The sequence below is a fragment of the Neolamprologus multifasciatus genome, chromosome 12 (genome assembly GCF_963576455.1).
Source record: "Neolamprologus multifasciatus chromosome 12, fNeoMul1.2, whole genome shotgun sequence".
NCBI classification, from domain to species: Eukaryota; Metazoa; Chordata; class Actinopteri; order Cichliformes; family Cichlidae; genus Neolamprologus; species Neolamprologus multifasciatus.
The window spans coordinates 22,640,050-22,654,715 of NC_140450.1; the positions used below are offsets into that span (position 1 = coordinate 22,640,050).

Here is a 14,666-nt window from a genome sequence, read left to right on the forward strand (position 1 = left end):
AAACTCCACAAGGAGGGTAAGAAGATGAGAACTCAAGGGGATAGTGTGTTTTACCTGAGATACAGATAAATCCTGAGGCAAAGAAGGCTTCATTGTAGGATGCAAGCTTTGCAAACTCAGCGTGGGCTCCGTAGACAGACAAGTGGGAGCATGCACACTCAACATAATTCCCACTTTCTTCCACAACCCTGCAGTATTGACCATTTGATGACCAGCTAGAGGTAAGGCAAAAAGAGACAATAAGAGACGAGACACTACAACAGAATATAACAAAATAGGAGCAAAGTAAATACAAAGAGCAATGAGTCTAACCATGCCCATGATTGTGGGCTATTTGTTCTCTGACATTTTGGCTTCTTTGAGTTTGTTTTATTATTATCTACAGTAACCTTTACTTTGCAAAGAATGTGTGAGACAAACCAGAGCATAACCGTGTTTGTGTTAGATTCACTGTTACTGTGATTCTGACTCTCTCTCTCTCCATATTTTGCTCTCTCTTGGTATCACTTGCATAATAAATTTTGCTTCCTGGGGTACGTCCTCTAAGTAGCTGCTCTGTCCAAACCAAACCTGCCAAAAACACTGTGTTCCTGCCAAGTCCAATTTCAATCCCCAGGAATGTCCTCAACAAAGTAACTCAATGTGGGATGATTCAGCGTGCAGGAGACTGAATGTGTAGATATAAAGGAGAAAGATACGGCATCAGCCACAGAGAGGCCTTATTGAGAGGACAAACTTGGAACTCTGCCCTTTATTTAGCAAACTATTACCCAAAATAAGTATAAGGAAGACAAACAGAGGCCTTCTTTAGATGCTAATCAAGCCATGTGTAGTCTTAAATAAGGAAAACAGTACACTGGTTGAGCTAAATTACGTCAAGTAAAAAATAAATTAGTAGGCAGACTCTAGAACTAGAAAAAACCTCAGCAACTGATATTATCAGGTAACAAAAATAAATGGAAATATTTGTATATAAATAAAAATATACATCTTATATTTTTGTATATAATGTGCATGTTCTATTTTTAGTCTATCTGAGGAACAGTTAAGCTTGAATCTCATTTAATGTGTTTTTGTTACCTTCCAGTGGTCTGGTTCCAGAGAAGGCACTGAGACTGGCCTGGTTTAACCTGCTGACCGGGGCTGTGGATACGATACACCACCTCGTTGCCATCTTCCAGAGGTCGTGACCCTCTGCCCTGGAGACTGGTTGAGAATACCTACGTATAACCAGATACAAAAGAAGACGGTTCAGTTGCAGAGCAGCCACCAGATTAATGGCTGCTTTATATCAGAGCTATACTGCCACCTGCTGTTTAAAAAAAGAAAAGGAGATTTTGACATTTTAACAATTGCTCATGATTTTTCAATGAAGTCAGTGTCCCAGCACCTACTTTCCCATTGAGAGCAGTAGCTGCATCACTGGTGAGAAACCAATGTTCAGTTATAAACTCGGTCAGCTGCATCCTGCTGAGGTTGCCGCAGTCTGCAGTTAAAACTGCTGGTACTGGCAGCAGAGTATTTGGGAGCTGGAAGAAGTCTGCATTACGGCCCCTGTACTTGTGTCCATTAATTTGTGTGGGGTACCACTGGAAGGCAGAGATGGTCATATACGGACAAGTTTCCAGGACTGTAACCTTTCTGGAGAAAAATTTTACAAAGAAGAAATTGTAAATCCAAGCACGATTTAACATTAATTTGTAAGGTAATATTCATCTGTATTACAATAAGGTGTACCATGCAACTCTTCACTCATTTAGAACATTTAGGACACTCACATCTCACACTGACTATGTTTAAGGAGGGAGAATGCAAATCGCTCCGCCACCTCAGCAAGGTGGCTGAGACCTCGAGTGTCGTCTCGACTGGGATTGGCCAAGGCACACAACAGGTTATAGGTCAAATTCCGGCTGTTGTTCTGTAAAGGAGCTCTTTCTGCCTCTGCAAGCACCTGGCTCAGAAGACAGAAAGGATGAGAAAGACTGAGGAGCTCTGAGTAAACTTTAGTGCTGTTATTCACACATCCAAAGCACTCATCTGAGTTACTTTCTTTAGTTTGACCTTCAGGGTCATGCGCATTGTGTGTGCTCAGAATGCATTTTTCTCTGTAGTCCCTACTTCTTATTTATTCTTTCTAAACATGGCCCTGTATATTCTGTTTATTCTTTTGTGAAGCTGGTTAAGAAGATGCAATAAATAGATTCTAATTTCAACTTCGTGATAGCAGCAATCTTATTAAGTGAGAACTAATGAATGACAGACTGGTCCACAGAGCTATCAAAGTAGCTCATGGAATGTGATGTATGCCCTTTAACTAAGCTGACAGACACAAACAACTACACTGACTCACAGTCACATGCAATCACATTGATTATCCAATATTTTATACACTTATGCAGTAATTAAAAAAATCATTTGCTTGGTGTAAAAACCAGATGATTGGGCTTACCTTCCCCAGACCTTCAAACACAGCGATCATCTGCTCATTATTGAGAGGTGGACTGACTTTATCTATTAGTCCCTGCAGCACCAGGTCCAATGTAAGAGTGTCAAGGGGTTGATGCAACTGGTCCAGTAAGACCCAGACAGCTTCACTTGCTGCATTTGACACCAGAGTCACATTAGCCAGGCCAAACTGGGAGTGTACTGTGGCACCTCCTGTTGGATTGTATAGCTCCACTTGGAAGCGCTTAGGTGTGGGTAAGGATGAGGCACGGTCAGGTGTTAGGTAAATCTCCAGTGATGTGTTACGTTTGCCCACATCAAAAGTCAGCTGGCCCTCCTGCTTAGGGAAGTCCATCCCTGCTTCAGCAGGCCAGATTATAGATGGACCCACCACCTCTTCTCTGGAAAGCTCCTAGAAGAAGAAAAAGAAAAAGAAAAAACATGCTAAACTCTGCTGGACTTAATTAAAGGAGCAAGTGAAGAATGGAGTTATATAACCACTATCATATTTAAAGAAACGTATGAAAGGTGACACAACATAAAGTTTTCAGCTGAAAAGAATGAACAAATCATACATTAAACTTGTAAAGGCACAACTTCCATTTGGTATAAAGCCCAGTGAAGTTGCCCATGTCATGATAATTAGGCTGAAAGCAACCAAAATGTGAACCAAATGGGGACTGGGCTTTTATTATTCAGCAAACCTGCTGTCTCACAAAATGCTCTGAGAGATGAAAGCGGATGACCCAGCCGTGTGAGGTTTTTGATTTTTTTAGAGTGCACTCAACAACCTTTCATCTCCACTTTCAAAAAGTACAAGCACCAGTAGATACTTTATGCCTTGGGGCTATGTGCAGACATCTTTAATCATAATCCCTGATAGAGAAGGAGGGCGATGATGAGATTAAAGAGGTGAGGAGAGGGGGAAAACTTTGGTCTCTGTCTCTGTACTTCATCAATAAACCATTACTTGTATTAAAATATCTAAAAATCATTCATGACAGACAAAATAAGATGTATTTTTGTAGTTCTGAAAAAAAGCTTAGATAAAAGCTCATGATAATAAACCCATGCAGAAGACTGAAAAAAATTAATATAATAAGCCTTGGTGCTTAATTGCTCAAAATGGCTTAAATAATAAAAAATAGATCTGTACACTATGAGATGTCTATTAAAGCCAAGGTCTTAAAGTCAGCTTAACTGGTCCAAAAATAAACAGTTAAACATTTTTCTGGTGTTACGATTTCATTTCAGTAGGTAAATAGTGTAAAACATATTTGCTTATAGGAAATATCTGTCACACAGAGTAGTGATAGCATGACACGTTCAAGGTAACAGTGAATGAGCAACAACTGGACTTAAATACATACAAAGCCCTTTTCCCTTTTTGAACTAGAAGTCATAGTCATACATTTCATTCACACCCAAATGCACTGGGGACAATCGAAGGTTCAGTATCTTGCCCTTTGACGTGTGGACTGATAGCATTGGGGACTGAAGCACTGATTAGTACACATGGCCACAGCTGCCCAACATAAATGGTTCCATGTTGGCTAAAGACCAAATCAATCAGCTGCATATACACTGCAAAAACTCAAAATCTTATCAAGTATATTTGTCTTGTTTCTAGTCAAAGTTTCTCATCACACTTAAAATACGAGAAATCAGCTACAGAGTAACATTTCAATGAGATATAGGAACTTGTGAAAAAGTCTTGAAAACATATTGTTTGATTTTATTGTTTCATTTTTTGTACCTTTTAACATTTCACAAAGTAAACTTGTTTTGCATTATGAACACATGATTTTGTTGGCTGGTTAGAGTTGCATGGATCGCAGATTTATCCGTTTTTTGTGAATATAAGCTGCTGACTGGTGAGCAGAATTTTCAGCTTGGTACGTTAGTGTTCATCAGTTAATCATAAAACATATTTAGCGCTTATAACAAATATATTATGCTAAATAAGGATAGATTTTTCCACAATGGATATGATAGTAAGAGTTAGTAAACCTCTATTAAAGTCTCCCTCTGCAGTCTGTTGTTTCTTAGATTCAGCATTGAAACTGAATTTAAAACAAAACATAAATGACATTCTGTCGCCTAGGCAGCCACCAAGATCTCACTGCCTACAGACATTCAGTAACTCTCACTGGATAATGTTAATAAATATCTTTCACTAAATATGAACGTTTTCTACCTGTCCTTGCTTAAATTATGAAAGAAGTTATTATGCCTGAGAATCTCTAGAATGTCGAATACTTTCCACTAAACAGTTGTCTTCTACTTTGGTTAGTTTTTTTAACAACTATTTAAAAAACATGTTTTGCTTTTGTTTTATTTTTTACTGCAATTCCTGTAGAGTAGCTTTTATAGTGTTAATTCAGTATGTGCTACAAAATAAAAGCCTTTCCTTTACATTAGGTTTGTGGGCATTTTATTTTGAATTGTTCCAATCATGGCACTTCAAAGGAACAGCACATCATAGGAACAGCCTGTGATGTCACAGTGCACATTCTACTGGAAAAACCCTTAAATAGGGGAGACATTCAACCAACTTTAGTGGATCTCGGATGGCAGAAACACAAAACAACCTGGTTGTTAAAACAAAGACAAGGCAGACGCAGACAAACGCAGACGCAAACGCTGACGCATCTACAATGGCAGAAGCAAAAATAGAAATGGTCATCACACCAGAAATCTTAGAAAGACCAAAACCTGAGGTTGATAAAGCCGCACAACCAAATACTGAAAAGTCTCCTGTGGCACAACCACCAAAGGAAATGGTTGTGAAACCAAAGAAACAAAAAAAGCAAAAACAGAAAAGAGTGGCTGAAGAACCAAGAAGACCAATTACTCGGGCATATGCCCGGGCTCTTCTTGAAGCTCAAAACAGCACGGGTGATGGAGCAAACCCGAAAAATGAAGAAATGCAAAAAAACACTGAAGCCACTTCTGAAAAGAAAAGGCTGAATCCCTCCCCATTTCAAATGCAAAGGAGAACATGGAGAGAGAGGGAAATGGGAAGAAGCCCAGCAGACCAAACCCTGTGCCTAATGAATGGAATTGGCAATATATACCCTATCCCATTCTTAGACCCCCGTTTGATCCCTGGCACGAGATTGGTGCTCTCAGACACCAACTGGAAGCCTCCCAATACCATCAGAACAACCTTTACTGGAAAATGGTAGGTGCAAACAAGAGGGCCTCTTATCACCAGTTTCAGGTGAACAAACTTCATGAACAAATTCACGAGAACAAGCGAAATCATGAGGAAACGATTAAAGACCTCATAGAGCAGCTGGAAGAGGCTTCTAGTAATAACCCCAATGACATCAGTGAGACAGGCACTCTCGCAAATGACAATGAAGCTCTTGTCATATTGGATGAGGTGATGGCTACCCTGCAGGACCAAATCAGCCACCCTACCACAGAGCAGTGTGTGGAGTCTGCCACTCCAACCACAGAGGCTTCACACACTGACTCTGTAGGACTGAAGTCCTCTAAGGAGGCTGAATTTGAGCTCAAATGTAGGATTCAGCAAGAGCAGATTGAGATGCTCCAGAAACAGCTCCTAGCAGCTCAAAATCAGCTTGAAGAGCAGGCCGTTAAACATAGGCAGGAGCAGGAGACACTCAACCTGGAAATCAGTGACCTGAAATCCCAGCTCTGCCCCAACAAGGCCCTTCATGATTTGAAGGTAGAGTCTGTTGAGCGAGAGCTGAAAGAGGCCAAAGTTTCCTCACTTAAAATCCCACAGCAGCACAAAGAACAAAATTCCACTGCTGCAAATGGAATGCATAAATGTGAGCCTCTGAAAGAAAACGAGACTGGAGAACAGGAGAAGATGGAAAAAGAGGACTCACTGCCATCCACTGCAATGTCTCTGCAGGAGCCTCAGAAAGAAAAAAACACCACAGAACAACAGAAGATAGAAAAAGAAGAGTCAGCTGCATTCTCTGTACAGGAATCTTTGCAAAGTCTACGAGACAAACAGAAAATGCTCAATGTCAAGGTGGCTGAACTCGAGAGTGAAGTTAAGAGCCTGCCAGAGATTCCGCCAAGTAAGAAGAAGAACAAGAAGAAGCGGAACTGTGTGCGTCCCCAATTTCACATAATTGGTCTCAACATCAAGTCCTAAAAATCTTATTTATATACAACTAAATTGTCAGTGAACATTTGAACCCCTCTCGGTCGAGACAGAAGGCCACCCCTTCCTGAGCCCGGTTCTGTCAGAGGTTTCTCCCCATTAAGAGGGAGGTTTTTCCTCTCCACTGTCGCCAAGTGCTTGCTCATAGGGGATTTGGGGGCTTTTTTTTAACAACAACCACTGATAAGTTCACTGACATCAAATTTAAGACTCAGCAAATATGGAAATGGATCATTCGTCATCAAGTGAGGAATCATCCATTTAAAACATGTTTGCTGAGTCATATTTAGTTGTATATAAATATGATTTCTGTCACACTAAGGCCAATCACAGACTCATTTGGACAATTGGTAAAAAATAAATTAATTGAAAAAATTGAAAAAAAGTAGTTGTGTCATTGTTTCGTGTGGATTTCAAATAACATGCCATTTTATGTCAACATATTTCTGTTACATTTGTAGTGCTCGTGGTCTTATATTCTTATGATCCTGTTTATTTGATGAGTATATCCTTCTGCCTTACTTCACATATTTACTGCTGCTTGGCTAGCTTTAGTCATGCTAGCATCAGCACGGGTAGAAACAGATACACATCGGAGACATCACATGTAGCTCGTGTTTATGTTCACAGTGACATCTGATTTAAAAGCAGGCAGCACAGAAAACAAATGCCGTAAATGTCATCAATTAGGCTGGAATAATTTGTTTCTAGTGGCTTCTATTGTAAGTGCTTTACATTTCAGCATGACATCCTGTATGTGTGCTACACTGAGGACACTTGAAACTGGTCATTTTCTTAGAATGGAGCTAAAGATAAAACCAAAACAAAACCAAACTTTCATAAGAAATCTTTATTCTGCAGTAAGGGACATTAAAAACCTAATAATGTTATCATTAAAAATATTAAAATGTGAAGTAAATGGTAAATGGCCTGTATTTATATAGCGCTTTACTAGTCCCTAAGGACCCCAAAGCGCTTTACACATCCAGTCATCCACCCATTCACACACTGGTGATGGCAAGCTACATTGTAGCCACAGCCACCCCGGGGCGCACTGACAGAGAAGTAATCATAATTTTTGCACAAAAAATTATGATTACCTCCCCACTACGTACGACTCTGGATACTGTAGCTCCTGTGAAAACTAAGGTCTCTAATCAGAAGTACCTGACTCCGTGGTATAATTCTCAAACACGTACCCTAAAGCAGATGACTCGTAATCTGGAGAGGAAATGGCGTGTCACAAATTTAGAGGATCATCATTTAACCTGGAGAAATAGTTTGTTGCTTTATAAGAAAGCCCTCCGCAAAGCCAGAACATCTTACTATTCATCACTGATTGAAGAAAATAAGAACAACCCCAGGTTTCTCTTCAGCACTGTAGCCAGGCTGACAAAAAGTCAGAGCTCTTTTGAGCCAACCATCCCTTTAACGTTAACTAGTAATGACTTCATGAACTTCTTCACAAATAAAATTTTTATCATTAGAGAAAAAATTACCAATAATCATCCCACAGATGTAATATTATCTACAGCTACTTTTCGTACCATTGATGTTAAGTTAGACTCTTTTTCTCCAATTGATATTTCTGAGTTAACTTCAATAATTACTTCCTCCAAACCTGCGTGTCTTTTAGACCCCATTCCTACAAAACTGCTCAAAGAAGTCCTGCATTAATTAAAGGTTCAGTATCTTGCCCTTTGACGTGTGGACTGATAGCATTGGGGACTGAAGCACTGATTAGTACACATAGCCACAACATAGCCCAACATAAATGATTCCATGTTGGTTAAAGACCAAATCAATCAGCTGCACTGCAAAAACTCAAAATCTCATCAAGTATATTTGTCTTGTTTCTAGTCAAAATTTCTCATCACACTTAAAATACAAGAAATCAGCTACAGAGTAACATTTCAGTGAGATATAGGAACTTGTGAAAAAGTCTTGAAAACATATTGTTTGATTTTATTGTTTTATTTTTTGTACCTTTTAACATTTCACAAAGTAAACTTGTTTTGTATTATGAACACATGTTTTTGTTGGCTGGTTAGAGTTGCATGGATCGCAGATTTATCCGTTTTTTGTGAATATAAGCTGCTGACTGGTGAGCAGAATTTTCAGCTTGGTACGTTAGTGTTCATCAGTTAATCATAAAACATATTTAGTGCTTATAACAAATATATTATGCTAAATAAAGACATATTTTTCCACAATGGATATGATAGTAAGAGTTAGTAAACCTCTATTAAAGTCTCCCTCTGCAGTCTGTTGTTTCTTAGATTCAGCATTGAAACTGAATTTAAAACAAAACATAAATGACATTCTGTCGCCTAGGCAGCCACCAAGATCTCACTGCCTACAGACATTCAGTAACTCTCACTGGATAATGTTAATAAATATCTTTCACTAAATATGAACGTTTTCTACCTGTCCTTGCTTAAATTATGAAAGAAGTTATTATGCCTGAGAATCTCTAGAATGTCGAATACTTTCCACTAAACAGTTGTCTTCTACTTTGGTTAGTTTTTTTAACAACTATTTAAAAAACATGTTTTGCTTTTGTTTTATTTTTTACTGCAATTCCTGTAGAGTAGCTTTTATAGTGTTAATTCAGTATGTGCTACAAAATAAAAGCCTTTCCTTTACATTAGGTTTGTGGGCATTTTATTTTGAATTGTTCCAATCATGGCACTTCAAAGGAACAGCACATCATAGGAACAGCCTGTGATGTCACAGTGCACATTCTACTGGAAAAACCCTTAAATAGGGGAGACATTCAACCAACTTTAGTGGATCTCGGATGGCAGAAACACAAAACAACCTGGTTGTTAAAACAAAGACAAGGCAGACGCAGACAAACGCAGACGCAAACGCTGACGCATCTACAATGGCAGAAGCAAAAATAGAAATGGTCATCACACCAGAAATCTTAGAAAGACCAAAACCTGAGGTTGATAAAGCCGCACAACCAAATACTGAAAAGTCTCCTGTGGCACAACCACCAAAGGAAATGGTTGTGAAACCAAAGAAACAAAAAAAGCAAAAACAGAAAAGAGTGGCTGAAGAACCAAGAAGACCAATTACTCGGGCATATGCCCGGGCTCTTCTTGAAGCTCAAAACAGCACGGGTGATGGAGCAAACCCGAAAAATGAAGAAATGCAAAAAAACACTGAAGCCACTTCTGAAAAAGAAAAGGCTGAATCCCTCCCCATTTCAAATGCAAAGGAGAACATGGAGAGAGAGGGAAATGGGAAGAAGCCCAGCAGACCAAACCCTGTGCCTAATGAATGGAATTGGCAATATATACCCTATCCCATTCTTAGACCCCCGTTTGATCCCTGGCACGAGATTGGTGCTCTCAGACACCAACTGGAAGCCTCCCAATACCATCAGAACAACCTTTACTGGAAAATGGTAGGTGCAAACAAGAGGGCCTCTTATCACCAGTTTCAGGTGAACAAACTTCATGAACAAATTCACGAGAACAAGCGAAATCATGAGGAAACGATTAAAGACCTCATAGAGCAGCTGGAAGAGGCTTCTAGTAATAACCCCAATGACATCAGTGAGACAGGCACTCTCGCAAATGACAATGAAGCTCTTGTCATATTGGATGAGGTGATGGCTACCCTGCAGGACCAAATCAGCCACCCTACCACAGAGCAGTGTGTGGAGTCTGCCACTCCAACCACAGAGGCTTCACACACTGACTCTGTAGGACTGAAGTCCTCTAAGGAGGCTGAATTTGAGCTCAAATGTAGGATTCAGCAAGAGCAGATTGAGATGCTCCAGAAACAGCTCCTAGCAGCTCAAAATCAGCTTGAAGAGCAGGCCGTTAAACATAGGCAGGAGCAGGAGACACTCAACCTGGAAATCAGTGACCTGAAATCCCAGCTCTGCCCCAACAAGGCCCTTCATGATTTGAAGGTAGAGTCTGTTGAGCGAGAGCTGAAAGAGGCCAAAGTTTCCTCACTTAAAATCCCACAGCAGCACAAAGAACAAAATTCCACTGCTGCAAATGGAATGCATAAATGTGAGCCTCTGAAAGAAAACGAGACTGGAGAACAGGAGAAGATGGAAAAAGAGGACTCACTGCCATCCACTGCAATGTCTCTGCAGGAGCCTCAGAAAGAAAAAAACACCACAGAACAACAGAAGATAGAAAAAGAAGAGTCAGCTGCATTCTCTGTACAGGAATCTTTGCAAAGTCTACGAGACAAACAGAAAATGCTCAATGTCAAGGTGGCTGAACTCGAGAGTGAAGTTAAGAGCCTGCCAGAGATTCCGCCAAGTAAGAAGAAGAACAAGAAGAAGCGGAACTGTGTGCGTCCCCAATTTCACATAATTGGTCTCAACATCAAGTCCTAAAAATCTTATTTATATACAACTAAATTGTCAGTGAACATTTGAACCCCTCTCGGTCGAGACAGAAGGCCACCCCTTCCTGAGCCCGGTTCTGTCAGAGGTTTCTCCCCATTAAGAGGGAGGTTTTCCTCTCCACTGTCGCCAAGTGCTTGCTCATAGGGGATTTGGGGGCTTTTTTTTAACAACAACCACTGATAAGTTCACTGACATCAAATTTAAGACTCAGCAAATATGGAAATGGATCATTCGTCATCAAGTGAGGAATCATCCATTTAAAACATGTTTGCTGAGTCATATTTAGTTGTATATAAATATGATTTCTGTCACACTAAGGCCAATCACAGACTCATTTGGACAATTGGTAAAAAATAAATTAATTGAAAAAATTGAAAAAAAGTAGTTGTGTCATTGTTTCGTGTAGATTTCAAATAACATGCCATTTTATGTCAACATATTTCTGTTACATTTGTAGTGCTCGTGGTCTTATATTCTTATGATCCTGTTTATTTGATGAGTATATCCTTCTGCCTTACTTCACATATTTACTGCTGCTTGGCTAGCTTTAGTCATGCTAGCATCAGCACGGGTAGAAACAGATACACATCGGAGACATCACATGTAGCTCGTGTTTATGTTCACAGTGACATCTGATTTAAAAGCAGGCAGCACAGAAAACAAATGCCGTAAATGTCATCAATTAGGCTGGAATAATTTGTTTCTAGTGGCTTCTATTGTAAGTGCTTTACATTTCAGCATGACATCCTGTATGTGTGCTACACTGAGGACACTTGAAACTGGTCATTTTCTTAGAATGGAGCTAAAGATAAAACCAAAACAAAACCAAACTTTCATAAGAAATCTTTATTCTGCAGTAAGGGACATTAAAAACCTAATAATGTTATCATTAAAAATATTAAAATGTGAAGTAAATGGTAAATGGCCTGTATTTATATAGCGCTTTACTAGTCCCTAAGGACCCCAAAGCGCTTTACACATCCAGTCATCCACCCATTCACACACTGGTGATGGCAAGCTACATTGTAGCCACAGCCACCCCGGGGCGCACTGACAGAGAAGTAATCATAATTTTTGCACAAAAAATTATGATTACCTCCCCACTACGTACGACTCTGGATACTGTAGCTCCTGTGAAAACTAAGGTCTCTAATCAGAAGTACCTGACTCCGTGGTATAATTCTCAAACACGTACCCTAAAGCAGATGACTCGTAATCTGGAGAGGAAATGGCGTGTCACAAATTTAGAGGATCATCATTTAACCTGGAGAAATAGTTTGTTGCTTTATAAGAAAGCCCTCCGCAAAGCCAGAACATCTTACTATTCATCACTGATTGAAGAAAATAAGAACAACCCCAGGTTTCTCTTCAGCACTGTAGCCAGGCTGACAAAAAGTCAGAGCTCTTTTGAGCCAACCATCCCTTTAACGTTAACTAGTAATGACTTCATGAACTTCTTCACAAATAAAATTTTTATCATTAGAGAAAAAATTACCAATAATCATCCCACAGATGTAATATTATCTACAGCTACTTTTCGTACCATTGATGTTAAGTTAGACTCTTTTTCTCCAATTGATATTTCTGAGTTAACTTCAATAATTACTTCCTCCAAACCTGCGTGTCTTTTAGACCCCATTCCTACAAAACTGCTCAAAGAAGTCCTGCCATTAATTAAAGGTTCAGTATCTTGCCCTTTGACGTGTGGACTGATAGCATTGGGGACTGAAGCACTGATTAGTACACATAGCCACAACATAGCCCAACATAAATGATTCCATGTTGGTTAAAGACCAAATCAATCAGCTGCACTGCAAAAACTCAAAATCTCATCAAGTATATTTGTCTTGTTTCTAGTCAAAATTTCTCATCACACTTAAAATACAAGAAATCAGCTACAGAGTAACATTTCAGTGAGATATAGGAACTTGTGAAAAAGTCTTGAAAACATATTGTTTGATTTTATTGTTTTATTTTTTGTACCTTTTAACATTTCACAAAGTAAACTTGTTTTGTATTATGAACACATGTTTTTGTTGGCTGGTTAGAGTTGCATGGATCGCAGATTTATCCGTTTTTTGTGAATATAAGCTGCTGACTGGTGAGCAGAATTTTCAGCTTGGTACATGAGTGTTCATCAGTTAATCATAAAACATATTTAGTGCTTATAACAAATATATTATGCTAAATAAAGACATATTTTTCCACAATGGATATGATAGTAAGAGTTAGTAAACCTCTATTAAAGTCTCCCTCTGCAGTCTGTTGTTTCTTAGATTCAGCATTGAAACTGAATTTAAAACAAAACATAAATGACATTCTGCCCACTCGGCAACCACCAAGATCTCACTGCCTACAGACATTCAGTAACTCTCATTGGATAATGTTAATAAATATCTTTCACTAAATATGAACGTTTTCTACCTGTCCTTGCTTAAATTATGAAAGAAGTTATTATGCCTGAGAATCTCTAGAATGTCGAATACTTTCCACTAAACAGTTGTCTTCTACTTTGGTTAGTTTTTTTAACAACTATTTAAAAAACATGTTTTGCTTTTGTTTTATTTTTTACTGCAATTCCTGTAGAGTAGCTTTTATAGTGTTAATTCAGTATGTGCTACAAAATAAAAGCCTTTCCTTTACATTAGGTTTGTGGGCATTTTATTTTGAATTGTTCCAATCATGGCACTTCAAAGGAACAGCACATCATAGGAACAGCCTGTGATGTCACAGTGCACATTCTACTGGAAAAACCCTTAAATAGGGGAGACATTCAACCAACTTTAGTGGATCTCGGATGGCAGAAACACAAAACAACCTGGTTGTTAAAACAAAGACAAGGCAGACGCAGACAAACGCAGACGCAAACGCTGACGCATCTACAATGGCAGAAGCAAAAATAGAAATGGTCATCACACCAGAAATCTTAGAAAGACCAAAACCTGAGGTTGATAAAGCCGCACAACCAAATACTGAAAAGTCTCCTGTGGCACAACCACCAAAGGAAATGGTTGTGAAACCAAAGAAACAAAAAAAGCAAAAACAGAAAAGAGTGGCTGAAGAACCAAGAAGACCAATTACTCGGGCATATGCCCGGGCTCTTCTTGAAGCTCAAAACAGCACGGGTGATGGAGCAAACCCGAAAAATGAAGAAATGCAAAAAAACACTGAAGCCACTTCTGAAAAAGAAAAGGCTGAATCCCTCCCCATTTCAAATGCAAAGGAGAACATGGAGAGAGAGGGAAATGGGAAGAAGCCCAGCAGACCAAACCCTGTGCCTAATGAATGGAATTGGCAATATATACCCTATCCCATTCTTAGACCCCCGTTTGATCCCTGGCACGAGATTGGTGCTCTCAGACACCAACTGGAAGCCTCCCAATACCATCAGAACAACCTTTACTGGAAAATGGTAGGTGCAAACAAGAGGGCCTCTTATCACCAGTTTCAGGTGAACAAACTTCATGAGCAAATTCATGAGAACAAGCAAAATCATGAGGAAACGATTAAAGACCTCATAGAGCAGCTGGAAGAGGCTTCTAGTAATAAGCCCAATGACATCAGTGAGACAGACACTCTCGCAAATGACAATGAAGCTCTTGTCATATTGGATGAGGTGATGGCTACCCTGCAGGACCAAATCAGCCACCCTACCACAGAGCAGTGTGTGGAGTCTGCCACTCCAACCACAGA

The 14,666-nt window shown here is 39.4% G+C and overlaps 2 protein-coding genes across 5 annotated transcripts in view; one reads left to right on the plus strand and one right to left on the minus strand.

Moving 5' to 3' along the window:
* Positions 1-14,666, minus strand: part of adgrv1 (adhesion G protein-coupled receptor V1) — a 169,027-nt gene that overhangs the window by 72,549 nt on the left and 81,812 nt on the right. For 3 of the 4 annotated variants that reach the window (XM_085181423.1, XM_085181425.1, XM_085181424.1), the window contains 5 exons: positions 2,450-2,857; positions 1,779-1,951; positions 1,395-1,641; positions 1,081-1,220; positions 55-215 (listed from right to left, as the gene is read on the minus strand). In XM_085181423.1, coding sequence (XP_085037549.1) covers positions 55-215; positions 1,081-1,220; positions 1,395-1,641; positions 1,779-1,951; positions 2,450-2,857 — 1,129 coding nt within the window. The remainder of the gene's footprint in view (positions 1-54; positions 216-1,080; positions 1,221-1,394; positions 1,642-1,778; positions 1,952-2,449; positions 2,858-14,666) is intronic. The other variant, XM_085181426.1, reaches the window with a different exon arrangement.
* On the plus strand, positions 4,594-6,977 carry LOC146506978 (uncharacterized). The gene has a single exon (XM_085181477.1). It carries the CDS (start codon positions 5,447-5,449, stop codon positions 6,581-6,583), a length of 1,137 nt encoding a protein of 378 aa, XP_085037603.1. The 5' UTR covers positions 4,594-5,446; the 3' UTR covers positions 6,584-6,977.